This window comes from Capra hircus, chromosome 17 (genome assembly GCF_001704415.2).
Source record: "Capra hircus breed San Clemente chromosome 17, ASM170441v1, whole genome shotgun sequence".
NCBI classification, from domain to species: domain Eukaryota; kingdom Metazoa; phylum Chordata; class Mammalia; order Artiodactyla; family Bovidae; genus Capra; species Capra hircus.
This window is the reverse complement of record NC_030824.1, coordinates 17,523,402-17,537,455: the sequence shown is the minus strand read 5'-3', so window position 1 is coordinate 17,537,455 and position 14,054 is coordinate 17,523,402. Positions and strand designations below refer to the sequence as shown.

The window sequence follows — 14,054 nt, the reverse complement described above, 5'->3', positions numbered from 1 at the left end:
CTTCAGAGGTGGTGGTTATTCAGACTTCCTTCCTGGGTAGTCCAGGAAAGCTGCCTGGAAGAGGAAGACTGTCGAAGGTGACCGAGGAGTAAGATGACCCGGATAAAGGGGCTGGAGTTTGTCCCACTGAACTGGCCAGCTCTCAAAGGTGGAGGAGGTGGGACTACAATGGCCTCGCCAGTCTGCACAGAGTCAGAGTCCAGAGTGGGTTAGGTATCCCCAAGATTTAACCTGATCATTGGGAGTAAGGAATGCTGGAGTTGGAACTCAGCAGTGGACCTGGTGACATCTTTTTCCTTTCTTTGACCTGACCTATGTCCAATTCCCCTTTTGGAGAACTGCAGTTAATAGTAATAAGAACTTACATTACTGAGTAATGATCCTTTTATGTATGTAAGTTCCGTGTGCATAAGGAGACTCCCCCCCCCCCCCCCATTTTTAATTTTGTGTTTCAACTGTGCTTGGTCTTTGTTGTGGCGGGCAGCCTTCTCGAGTTGCAGCACATGGGCTCTCTAGCGGCAGCGCTTGAGCTGAGTTGCCCTGCGGCATGTGGGATCTTAGTTCCCTGACCAAGGATCGAATCCTCATACACTGTATGGAAGTCCCATTCCACCCGCTTTTTAAAAGTGAAGGTTCCTAAGGTCCAGAGAAGTGAACACACTAGTCCAAGGTCACACAGTTTATAAGTAACAGGGCAAGATGGGAACCCAGGTGTGTCTGGTTTCAGATCCCACCTGGTTTCCCGTCAGCCTGGGAGTCAGCAGGCTTGGGATCTGGTTCCCGTTCTTGGCTCCATGACTTGGGGATAATTGTGTGCTCATTTAATAGACTTTCTTAAGGGTCCACTTGGCAGCGTGAAAGGTGCTGGGGAGGCTGAGAGACAGATTTCCTCCGTCGTGACTACATATCCAGTCCAGCCAGCTAGCAGTAGGATGGAGGAGCCCAGTACAGGGGCCTGGGAAAGACCCCCTCAGTCACTTTGCCTGGTAGTGAAATTCATAGTAGTTCCAGGCATTTCCTAGACTCGGGCCAGTCTGAGGAAACAGTAATTCACAGTTGTTTAACAGTGTAACGTGGCTTGGACCTGAGATGATCCATCTGTAAAATGGGTACAGAGCAGAGAAAGAAGGGCAGTGAAGCAGGCTGAGGTGGAGGGCCTCTGGCAACCCAGAGAATTGCTGCTCAGCTCCAGCCAGTTAGGCCCAGGTGGGAATGGGGCCTGGGTGGGGCCATTGTCTCATTTATTAGCAAAGTGTTAGTTGCTCAGTTGTGTCTGACTCTTTGCAACCCCATGGACTGTAGCCCACCAAGCTCCTGTGTCCATGGGATTCTCCAGGCAAGAATACTGGAGTGGGTTGCCATTTCCTCCTCCAAGGGATTGTCCCAACCCAGGGATTGAACCCGGCTCTCCTGCATTGCAGGCAGATTCTTTAAGTTCTGAGCCACCAGGGAAGCCCATGTATCTGGCGTGGAAGCCAGTTCAGATAGCCCTGTGAAAGTTCCCTATTGCAATAACACAGGCAGGTCAAACTCTACACACCCCTGGTTCTGATGCAGCCTATGGCTTGGTACCAGCAAGGAGGTCCTGGAATGGAGAGGCCATCCTGGCAGCTGCTGTGCCAAGCCCTGGGCCTGGCTCTGAACAGGGTGTTCATGGATGTTCCTGAAAGCAACAGGCCATGGGCCTCTGGGAGGCACCCTGAATTTTGTGAACTGTAGACATACCCCTGCAGTAGCCACTAATATAGACAGATGTGGGTCAGGGCCTTTGCATTCCAAATCCTGAGTGGCTGGGCTGTGGGTCAGACTCTGTGTGCCCCCCCTGGCCTTCTCGGCCCCTCAGGTCCCAGAGAACACACCTGTCAGTAGGTTTTGTTGGGTTGCCTTTTCCTTCCCTGACTGGATCGGTCTCCCATTGCCTGGCCTGAATAGCCTTTGTGATTAACTTCATATTGTTGGAGACTCTGGCCCGGAAGCAGGAGGTAGATGCCAGCCTCCTTGGCACAGTTGCCAGTCTAGGGACACCTGTTCCCTGGTGCTTCCTGGGGTGTAGTGAATGAGTTGCCATCGGGAGGGTGGGTTCAGATGGGACTTCTGAATTTTATTACTTCCCCTCCTTGGTTGTTCAGAGACAATTTATTTTATTAAAATAATTTTTGGGGGCTGTGCCATGCAGCATGTGGGATCTTAGGTCCCCAGCCAGGAATAGAACCTGGACCCTCTGCAGTGGAAGTGTGGAGTCTTAACCATTGAACCTCCAGGGAAATCCCAGAAACAAGCATTTGAGATGTGAAAAGGGCTGGGGAGAGGGGCTGGGCAGCAACTCTAATCCAAGTAAGGTTGCTTGATCCACCTGCAGGGCACCGGCATGGAGAGGAGAGTGGAGAGAAGCTTCTAGAACCCCTGGAATATCTTGGAGCACAGATTCCCTGCCCCCACCCCCCCCACCCCCCCCGACAACAGCACCTCTCACATCAGAGGGATAGCTGTAAGTCAGGTGTGTCTGCCTTTCCAGAAGGGAGAGTCCAGGGCTGATGAATGCAGATTCACATGGCTGCTGTTCTTTCTGAAGCCCTCGTGATGGCTGAGACTGCAGCGAATATCAGCGGTAGTTGCTTACACGGTTTGAGTTCTTACTCATAAGGGAAGCAGTGATCTTCCTCATTTCACATAGGCACGTGGAGGCCAGGAGTGGGGATAGTCAGGTGCCCCAGGCCACATGGTGGATCAGCCCTGGAGACAATCTCCATCTCCGGGCATGAGCTTTTGTAGGGTGAGAGGTGCCGCATAGGAAGGGGACCCAGGAATCCTTGTCCCATTTGGGCTTCACCCCACCGTGAGCATCTGCCTGAGTCCCGCTGTCCTAGGTCCCAGCCTTGGGAGGTGTTGCTTAAATAATGCTGATGGTGGTAACCACAATCATAATAGATAGCGTGGCTCTGCTTGGTAGAAATAAAAAAATGTACAGTTGAGAAAATCAGCTGAGGCGGAGAGGCTGAAGCAAATGTGGGAACTGGGGCTTTGGAGGCCGCACGGAGCCGGGGAGGGGGCAGGGAAGGAGCCCAGGACATGCCACAAGGGCACACCTGGCTGGCACAGATGCTGTGAGAGATGCGGGAGGTGACAGCAGATCCGGGTTACATAAAGCCTTCGCTCCCATTCGGTTAGCTGGCGGGTTCCCCTGCCCTCCCTGCCCCGCGCGCCACCAGGTCTGTCCCACCTATTGTCCCCAGCAGGGGAGGGCCAGCCGCCCAGAGTGTCGAAACAGATGCCAGCAGTGGCCTTGCAGCCTCCGGGCTCTCTTCCCAGGTGGTAGCGCTGCTCCCGGCAGCCGTGGCTACCCACTGCTGACCCTGACTCAGGGCTGGCATGTTCAGCTCGCCGAGGAAGGAGGGTGGATCTGCTCCCGCTCAGGGATGGGCGGGGAGGCCTCTGTAATTTTCCTCTGAGCAAATGAGTTAGGCTCCAGGTTGTGGGTAGAAGGCTCAGGATCTCAGGTCACCCGTGTGAATCCTTCCCTCTTTGCTGATCCTCTGTCTTTCACTGGGAGTCCCCTGTCCTTGTCTTTGTGCCTCTGTCTTGCTTGTTTCTCTCTTTGCCTCAGCTCCTGTGTTTTGCCGGCCTGTCTCCCGGGACTCCGGGGCCTGTGCTAAGCCTCTGATGCAGTGTCTAAAAAACCGAGATCCTTTCACTCACCAGCTGCGACGTCATTCACCAAGTGACTTACCTTCTCTTAGCCTCAGCTTCAGTATCTGTTAATGAGAGTGGGGTATAACACTCCCTCTCCCCCAGCTCTGCGCTGTCCAGCGTGGTAGCTGGGTGCTGCAGGGAGGTCTGCTGAGCTCTGAGAGCATGATCAGTCTGAGACGGGTTAGTTACTCACTGGAGGAATTAGGCGGCTCCAATCCTTACAACTGACTTCACTTTGCTGTGCCTCAGTCTTCTCATCTGTGATTTGGGGATGAATGTTGCATGTACCTTGTAGCAATCTTGAGAGAATTAGATGAGCTGAGGCCTGGAAAGCCTTCAGACCAGGGCCTGGCCCACAGGGATCCTTCTCATGACTGCACTGCCAGCTTCTGGGCCGGGAGCTCAGGGAGATGAAAAAGCCCTGCTCCAAGCTGTTCAGAAGCTGCAGTCAGACAAGAGAGACTTGTCAGCAGCTGCAGGGCACAGCAGACGCAGAGCTGATATGAGAGGTGCAAGAGACCACCTGGAAATGGGCTGTGGGTGATTTTGATGGCAGGAGGTGGCCTCAGGCAGAGGAGGGCATCTGGGTCCTGCAGTCAAGATATCAGGAGCCTTAGCTGTGGCCTCGAGCCATCCCTGAGTAATCCTTGACCCCTCCTGAGATGAGGCATCTCTGGAATGATGCGAAAGAGGCTTTGGGCCATATGAGTAGCCTGAGTGAGGGGTTTCCAGCTCCCTGACTGGCAGTGGCAGGGGACAGCCTGTCTCTGTTGGCGTCTACAGTTGGGTTTTTCATAACACTTTGTCACCAAGGTTTTCAGGACAAGGGGCTGGTCTGCAGCTGCCTGCCCTGGCTGGACTTGAGCTAGCCAGGGGTCTTGGCTTGCAGTGGTCCAGTGGGGCTTCAGGTCTGGGTCCTCCAGGACAGCTAGGAGCTCAGCTATCTGCATCACATAGCCTGAGCATCCTCGGGTGTTCACCCAGGCCTTCCACGCAGTCTTACTTGTGGGCCTAGTGGGGCATTACCGCAGGGCCAGCTGCTGACCCTTTCTTTCCGTGCCCTTCCCCACCCCAGGCTGGATCCATGCAGTCTACACTCCCGTAGACTCTCTGGTGTTCGGCGGGAACATCCTGCACAGCTTCAACGTGCCCATGCAGCTGCGGATCTACGAGATCGAGGACAGAACGCGGGTGAGGCGGCTTCCTTTTCTTCTCGTGACCGTGCCAGCCCCTGAGCTCTGCCTGGTCCTCGGGGCACATGGGGCGGTCCTTCCAAAGTCCTTCCTGGCTCCTTGTCCCTCCCGAGTTCCCTGCCTCGAGGCAGGTCTTGGTCCTAGTTCTCTGGGGCAGGGGGTGCCCACGAGAGCCTCCACTCAAAGCCCCGGGTGTTTCTGTTCACCTCCAGACCTGTGGCGCGCAAAACCCCCTTGTCGAAGAGGAAGTATCTCTTGAGAAAGCACCATAAGATGTCAGGAACTCTGGTTCTTCCTTCTTCCCATGTGTATAAAGGGACACGAGGGAGTGGGGGGGGGGGTGGAGGGGTTGGTGGTTCATGGTTGTGCTGGTAGTTTGGAGCAGGGTTGGGATCTTGGGAAGTAACTCAGATCTTGACCATGGGGGCATCCTGAGGAAGCCAGTATTGATCTGTGAGTCCGCTGGGGGACTGTCCCTGAGCTCCGTCTCAGTGTCTGCTTGCTGCTGTTGGGGGGTGGTCCCTCGTCTTCTTGACAAGAAGTCTCCCCTACTTTGCGCCCCAGGAGCAGAGTCCAAGCCTCAGACATCTGACCTGGGTCCTCCACTCTGTTCCCATTCCACAAATTTCCTCTGAAAATCACTGTCTCTTCCATGCCCGAAACTGACCCAGTGTCCCCAGGCATTTGAGACAGCTCTGAGAATGGGAAACCAGGACACAAAAGGCATACTTCTTCATTCTTAACAGTTATTCAAATGTTTCTCCTCCCTTTTAATTGAGATGTAATCCACACAGACAAAGTGCACAATTCAGTGGCGATTAGCATGTGCCTATGTTGCACAGCCATCACTTCTAATGCAAAGGGGTTTTCATCACCCTAAGGAGAAACCCTGTCCTCAGTAGCAGTCACTCCCCACTCCCCCATCCCCAGCCTCTGGCAGTCACTGGCCTGTTTTCTGTCTCTGGATTTGCCTGTTCTGGGTATTTTATGGAAATGGCATCGTATAACCTGTCCTTTTCTGTTTGGCTTCTTTCACCTAGCAGCCTCTTCAGGGTCCATCTACAGTTGTGGTGCTTCTCAGTGCTTTGTTCCCATGGCTTAATTCTATTTCATTGTATGGGTAGACCACACCTGGCCATCTCGGGCTTTGCCTTGGAAGTGACTTTTGCCCCAGAGAGGGTTGCCATTCATGCACCCTCTCATAGAAGCTGATGCTCTGTGCTCAGGGTTCCTGCCTTTCTTGGTCTTGTTTCCGGGCGTTGGTCTGCCTGGAATCACATGCATGGGTCAAAGTCTTAGCCACTCTGTGTGCACTAACCGTCGCAGTAGTCCTGATGTTGAGGAGCCTTGTCCACAGGTTCCCTGGGGACCACTCTATGCTGTGTTCAGTGAGCAGATGTGCTCACAAGGGCGAGTGCATATCTTCAGCTTGGTGGGTTTGCTACTGGGATGCCTGGATCCCAGGAGTCCAGCTTTGTGGAATTTCGTGCCTCTCTTCTGTTGCCTGCCGACCATCCCTCTCCTGGTCTTGGGGAGGCCAGTTCCAGCCCTGGTCTGGAGGCTGCTGCCCCATGGCGTTCTAGAGAAAGGCACCATTTGGGTGCCAGTGGTCAACTTGTAGTCTGGGTCAAGAGCTGTCTGGGACTCTGGCCAACTGTCCTTTGGCCAGCCCCTAAAGAATGGACCGGTTTGTTTGCGAGCAGACGGGTAGGTGTGGGAGAGCAAAGGAGAAAGAAGTCAAGCACACAACTTTCCAGGCAATTCCTAAAAGCCGGAGTCAGGCTGGGATATTTCTAAAGGCTTCAGCAACTCACTTGGCAGCTGTCCCCGCTCCCCCCCGAGGGAATCTGGATCCTACTTCTCCATGGATTGGGGTCCTGTCGTCATTCTGTTGGGAGCCCAGCTGCCCTCCCCCGTCAGCAGGAGGCGGGAGGGAGGGTAATGGAGTGGAACCCCCAGCACCATGCTGAGCTGCTGTGGAATATCGCGCCTACATCGAGATGAGCACGGCAGGGCCCCCTCCCCCAAGGCCCACTGTTCCCTGTCTCAGTGGGCATCCCATCTGGTTTCCTGAAGCAGGTGGATGGGCGGGGGCTTGTGGGGGAGAGGTCGGGTGTGGGGTGGGGGGAATGGGCGCAGGCTGGGCGGGAACCAGCAGCAGGCTGTTTAATCTGCTTTGATTTCTGGTCTTTGGAGAGGGCTTGGCTACAAGGCCCGATTGTTTATGTCTTAGGAGCCAAAGCAGACAAAAGATGCTGGGAAGAGAGCCCTGGAAGCCAGATGAAATGCCAGGGCTGCTCCTCGTCAGCTCGCTACAGCTTAATTCTTTGTATCCCTGTGAGCTTTCTTAAGAAGGTTATGGCCATTTAAAAATAGTTTTTCGAGAGTCCGAAAACATGGATTTGCTTGGAAACCAAATGCCGGGGGCGGGACAGAGGAAACCATCAGTCTCTAAGCCCTGGGGTGTGGGCTCGATTTAGAAAAATCATTTGCCTTTGTGGCCCAAGGTGGGGGACCTCTCTGTAGACATCAGGGGAACCCCAGTGTTCTCTTATGTTTAGGAAGCATGTCTGGCTCTCATGATTTGGATTTTTCTCGTCTGGATGAGAGGTGACCACCCTGCTGCCCATAAAGCAAGCATGGACAGGTGCAGATGTTCTGAGACTGGGTTTTTCATTTCCTGACCGTCTTTCCCCTCTCATTCGAAAGATAAGCAGAGGGGTGAAGAGCTAACCAAAGACTGGATGTGTCGCATGTTTATTATTTGAAGATAGCATCTCAACAACTCTCACTCCATATTTTTAACTCCAGTTGGCTTGATAAAGGATAGGAATGGTCCAATCGATCACTGAACTGCCGTCTCTCATATTTATCTTTCTCCCCCCCACCCCAATGTCTCTAGTGAAAACAGCCTTCTCAGGAAAGGTAATGAATGCCAACATGCCCCATTCCCTCTCAGCTAGTGAATCTATTTGGAAATTGCAGATAATTTATCCTTCCTCTCACCTTTCCCCTACCATTGGATTTTTTTTTTTCCATTGACTTTTTTTTTTTTTTTTCCAGGAGAAAAACAATTTTTAAGACACTTCCACCCACCCTCATATTTTAGTTTCTCAAGTCCTTGAGACCTTGGGGTTCTAGATGCACCGAAACATCTTTGGTTCTGATCTCCTGAGGTCACTCAGCTCCAGGAGGAAGGGCTTAGGCCAGGTGCCACTCGAATGGACCTTTGGGAACTCAAACTGACCCCTTGAGACCCGCTGAGAGATTGATTACTCCCCCAGGCTGGGAGCATTGCATGCTTTCTGACTGCCTTGCCTTTCGATGATCAACTCAATTTGGTGAGGCTCCGAATGTGTCAACAAGTAATGTTGAGCAATCGTGTGTTTAATGTTCCCAGGCATGTGGCTGAAACCTTTTGAAGGCGAAGGGTGGAAGGCGACAACCTGTTTGTAAGTCAATTCTTTGCAAATTTTGTTTCCTGCGGTGCTCTCTTGGAAAAAAAAAATTTAAAAACAAACAAACAAAAAAAAGATAATAATTCTTCCATCAGCATTTGTTTTCACCCAGCTGGTTTCCCTTGGGTTCAGCAACGATGAGGGGAGACTTATCTTCCTCTCCGGAACTACAAAACAATTTTTTTTCCTAATCTAGAAAGATTCTCAGGTGCCATGGTGCCCATCAGGGCCAAGTGGCTCAGACAGTTTTCCAAATTTGAAAAGTCAAAAGCAACTTAAGAGTTTTATCAATCGAGTCAGGAGATGCGAGGGAGGGTCTGAGAAGAGGCAGGCCTGCCTGTCCTCAACTTGCTCTGTAGGTTTTGACAATTTGTTTCAAAATCTCTTGGCCCTTGTTCTGGAGTAGGGTTGGGGTGGGGCTGAGAACCACCCCCTCCCCAAACTCTCTTCACAGGAGGCCAGGAAGGCCTCAGACCCAAGAGCTTCTCTCCTTTTCAGACTCTGGAGAACACTGATCCAATGACTGAGAAACAATGAATACTCTCCCAGCAATAAAACTGGGGTTCTTGGGAAAGCAAGCTGGAGCCAAGGAAACCGCTAAATGATATTCCCAACTCCATGCATCTCCCCAGGAGCTCAAAAGCATGCGGCAGCCAGGATCTCATCCTAAAGCATACTGTCCCCCAGAGGCAGGGAGATCAGATGAGCCCAGGATGCAGATGGGAGAAGTGGGGACAGGGCCTTGCAGTCGGGAAACTGAGTCAGTGGGATCTGGGATGGATGGGAGCTGGAACTGGGACTCTGAGAGGGCAGAGTGGGGGCCTTGTCCAGGTGGACACCAAGAGAGGCAGGAAGACCGGATTTTAGGGATGATGGAGTTGATGGAGCGTCTGGGTCTGCCTGTATTTGCCTTCTTCCCAGATGTAGAATGTCACCTGTTGGTTGTCAGCAAAGCAAGGTGGGAGAGTGCGCTTCCTTGACACCCAATTCCCTGAGTTCCTAGAGGACAGGAGAGGTGAGGAGGGGTCTCTGGCCCCCACACAGGTCCCGCAAGGCTGATGCATGCTCGGTGAGGGGTCCAGGAGTGATTGTGGACATGCGGGAGCCATGAGTGGTCTCAGAGAAGAGGGCCCAGCTGCGGGAGACGGACCATCTCCCACCATCCTCGCCCTCTCGGGATGTAGTTTCTGGAAGGCTCCTCCATGCCAGGGCCATCAGTGTTATTGCTTCTTTCCCATCTCTTGCGGCCGTCTCATCCGTATAGAGCCTGTGCTGCCAACCATTGGAATCCCCCTGGGGCCCCTGGCCTTTTTCACAGCTCTGATGTACCAAACTCTCAGCACCTGTACTTCCTTTCCTGTAAGAAACAGTCAAAAGGGGATCTCCAGCTGGACGCCTGCTCCAGACCCAGGGGGTGTGTCCTGCAGTGTTAGGACTGTCCCAGGTCACACCAGGGACTTGTGTCAGAGGGAGTCCTCTGTGGAGCTAAGGCTGGCAGTGCCAGGTGTCATGGGGGAGGCGCAGAAGGTGGGCTGAGGCCCTGCCTCTGATGGCAGGAGAGGCCACACCCCCTCCATCCTCATTGGTCCGTCTGTTGTGGCCTCCTCTTGAGTACAGGAGATGCTTGACAGCCTGTCTACAAATGGGTAAGGTTTGGGGTTTGATTTCTGTTTTTCAAGGCGGGAAGGAGTGGTGGTAGAATCTATGCAAGGATTTTTGAGAATGGGCAAGGAGCCTGTGTCTGTGGTAGCTAGAATCAGGCAGGGGCTCACAGCCGCAGGTGCCTGCACCCTCTGTCATCAGATCAGGGGACACCTCTTTCTCTGCATCTCCCCGAAGCACAGAGTGGACCCTGTACAGCTTTCCCTGCGCAAAGCTCGAGGACCTTTGCAATGACGCTCTCACATAGGCCTCTTCCCCGCTCTTCCTCCTCATATGTGCATGCTGGTATCTTGCCCCTTTCAGCGCTTCCCTCCAGCCCATACCCCTGCCCACCGCCCCCCATTTTTCCTTCACACCATTTGTGCTCTTGCTAAGATGATGAAAATGACTCCCACTCCCAGGAACTCCCCCATACCCCATCCCAATACCCTTCTTTTCCGTCTTTCTCCTCTGCCCTCCAGAAACTGACCTCTGCTCCTGGATCTTTGCTTTCAGGTGCAGCCCAAATTCCGTTACCCCTTCTACTATGAGATGTGCTGGTATGTCTTGGAGAGATACGTGTACTGTATGACCCAGCGGTCCTACCTCACTCAGGAATACCAGAGAGAATCAATGCTTATTGGTGAGTGAGCCTTGCTTGGCTGCCTCAACGGCTCAGCTGCAGCAGAAATAATTTTTTTTTTAAATTCTCAGCAGTATTATTTTTCCATCTCTAGGTCGGTATTTCTATTTATCTTTAAAGATTAGTTTTTATTGGGGTACAGTTGCTTTCTGATGTTGTGTAGGTTTCTACTGAATAGCAAAATGAACCAGCTATACATATACATATATTCCCTCCTAGAAGTAATTATTTTCAGTGGGGCTTTGGGAGTCCTGGGTTCCAGGAATTCTTCTGAGCCAGTGTTGTCAGGCAAATTCCTAGAGACTCTTGAGGAGGGGCAGGGAAGTCATCCTTCTTAGCTTCCCACTTGAAATAGTCTTAAGTGAAGGAAGTCATGACCTCCAACAGAGTCATCTTGGTGGCCCCCAGGTTTTACTAATTGATTATACAGAGGTGGGGAGGGGCTAGTCCCCTGGCATGGTTACTGAGACAGGATCCCCACCGAGCAAAGTTTCCTGGTTCTTTTTTTTTAATCCCTCACTGGCCATCAACTGATTTTTTTTCTCCCTGCACTAGAGATTAGATTTTTGTCTATCTAGAAGCAGTCCTAAGAGATTCAACCGGTTCCTCAAAACCCAGGCCAGTTATAAGCCAGAGGGAGGGGTGACCAGAGTTGGGGGTGCAAGCTTGGCAGAGCGGTGGGTGGTTTTGACAGAGGCAGGGAGAGAGCATTTATAGCTGCAGCTGCAATGCCCTGCCCTGCTGCTATTACTTAAAGGGACATCACACTCCCCCCACATATAGCTCAGTCCTTGAATCTTGGCTCACAGGCACACACCCTGAAGTTGTATCTAGCTTGTGACAGCCTCGAAGAGCTATCTGTAGGAAGAATATGCTTCTTCCCCTCAGCCTCTGAGCTGGTACAGTCAGGGGTTTCTTCTGGATGCTAGAGTCACTGTACCTTACTCAGTGCATCTTTCTCATCACGGGATAGAAACATGGGGTCGGCCCGTCTCCTTGAGGGCCTGAACAATTTCTGCTCTGATTTGCAAGACGTTTAGATTTGTTTTCTCCCTCTTACTAAACCTCTTCCTTCCTTCCCTTGACTACTGTCCTGACTTCCAGGGGTTTCAGGCCTGACATGTGATGAAGTACCAATGTTTCTGCTGGTGGGGGGCGTCTTGATTAGGGAGTGCCTTTTGGAAATTCAGTTCTGTCTGGGGTTCTGGGGCGGGGGTGGGGCCTCTGTTGTGATGTAGCTACATGCTCCCTTGGGGACCGAGGCTGGATTTCGTGGCAGTCCACAGGACCAGGAAAGAGAGGGTCACCACTCTCACTTGGAAATTTAGGGACATAGAAGAAAGTTCCTTATTCTGTTCCATGCTTGAGAGGAAGTTTTAAGGCAACGTTTGGATCACTGGTACCCACGTTTCTCTTCAATTTTCTTGTCAGTTCCCCCCTACCAAAGAGAAGTGGGCATATTTGGGGGACGCTTCATTTCTTGAGTGCTAATTTTGTGCCAGGAACAATGCTCTGTGATGCCTTATTTAATGCTCACTATGAGTGTTCAAGGGAAGTATTTAGTGCCTATATTTTTTAAAGAGCATTCTTGAGATATAGTTCACATATCATACAAGTCACCCTTTTAAATATGTACCATTCAGTGATTTTTAGTCTGTTCTCAGGGTTGTGCAGACACAAGCACGGTCAGTTTTTAGAACATTTTCATCATCCCCAAAGGCATTCTGTACCCTTGAGCTACCATGTCCTTTCACGCCATGCCTGTGACCTCAGCCCTAAGCAACCACGAATCCACTTTCTGTCTTTATGTAGTTTCTTCCTGTTCTGGACATTGGATATGAATGGAATCATTTGATATGTGCTCATTTTTGCTTTATTTTTTCCCATATTGAAAGATACAGTACCAGGTGTGTTCAGAGAGGCAAGGCAACCTGTCAGGGTACACACAACTAGGGAAAAGCAGAGCTGTGTCTGGCTGATGGCAGCCTTTCTAGGGCCTGAGGGAGGCAAAGGCCATTAGAATCATCAGAGTGGGGCTTCCAGGGACTTCCAGCAGGGAGTTTGGGATGTTCATCTCTTTCTTGTGACATTCTTCCTCCACGCCTCCTGCCCCAACCCCATTCTTAGATGCCCCAAGAAAGCCCAGCATAGACGGCTTCTCATCTGATTCCTGGCTGGAGATGGAGGAGGAGTCCTGTGAGCAGCAGCCCCAGGAGGAGAAGGAAGAAGAGGAGGAAGAGGAGGAAGAGGAGGAGGGTGCAGAAAAGATCCCCAAAGCATCCACCGATGGCCCTGCCTCACCCACGAGCACCCCATCCGAGGACCAGGAGGCCCCCGGGAAGAAGCCCAAAGCCCCTGCCATGCGGTTCCTCAAAAGGACTCTGTCAAATGAGTCAGAGGACAGCGTGAAGTCTGCCACGATGCCCACCGACTACCCCAAGACTCCCACCGGCTCTCCTGCCACTGAGGTCTCTGCCAAATGGACCCACCTCACCGAGTTTGAACTGAAGGGCCTGAAAGCTCTGGTGGAGAAACTTGAATCCCTCCCGGAGAACAAGAAGTGTGTCCCCGAGGGCATCGAGGACCCCCAGGCCCTCCTGGAGGGTGTGAAGGTAGGCAAAGGGGGTTGCCTCGGGCTGGGCAGCTAAGGAGGGCTGGGCAGGTCTTGTTCAACATACAGATTCTCGAGGGTAGCTCAGCTCCAGGGAGCTTGGGACAGACTGTCCTGGGGGGATGTCCATGCGTGGAGAGGGACCTCAGGTCCAAACAAGCCCATCTAGGGTATCCGAGTAGAGGCCACCATTGAGATCCCTGCAAGGGGATCTTGTAGTGGAAGTTGGTTCTGCAGTTGACAATGAACACTCTCTTGGGACGTGTTGAGAATCCCAGCCATTGAGGACAGTAGGGTGTCACTACTTAGAGTATACCAATAGTGCTGTGGTTGGGCTTGGGGACAAACTCCTGACATCATGGCCAGGGAGACTTGCTGCCCTGGGCTGGCTTTTTCACCCCAGAGGATGCTTCTGTTTCATGTGAACAGGTTATTCATCCTGGTTGTCCCCTAGGTGACCATCTCAGGTGGGCCACCAGGATTGAGAGGTCTCCAAGTAGAGCCTAATTATTATTAATTTTTTAATTTTAATTTTTAATTAGAAGATAATTACTTTACAGCATTGTGATGGTTTCTGCCATACATCAACATGAATCGGCCATAGGTATACATATGTCCCCTTCCTCTTAAACCTTCCTCCCACCTCTCTCTCACCTCCCTCCCAGAGCCTAATTACTGAGCAAGCTCATTGAGCACCAGCTGTGTTGGCCATAGGGGAATGGGAAGCAGGCAGGTAAAGAAATCAGGAGGAAATTCCCTGGTCTTCAGGACTTGATGACTTCACCACGGTGGCATGGGTTCAGTCCTTGTTTGGAGAA

At 52.0% G+C, this 14,054-nt stretch overlaps 1 protein-coding gene across 7 annotated transcripts in view; it reads left to right on the top strand.

The window, feature by feature from the left end:
• KDM2B (lysine demethylase 2B) overlaps positions 1 to 14,054 on the top strand; it is a 119,853-nt gene that overhangs the window by 43,866 nt on the left and 61,933 nt on the right. For all 7 annotated transcript variants that reach the window (XM_018061280.1, XM_018061277.1, XM_018061278.1 and 4 more), the window contains 3 exons: positions 4,766 to 4,881; positions 10,499 to 10,625; positions 12,753 to 13,237. In XM_018061280.1, the coding sequence (XP_017916769.1) occupies positions 4,766 to 4,881; positions 10,499 to 10,625; positions 12,753 to 13,237 (728 nt within the window). The remainder of the gene's footprint in view (positions 1 to 4,765; positions 4,882 to 10,498; positions 10,626 to 12,752; positions 13,238 to 14,054) is intronic.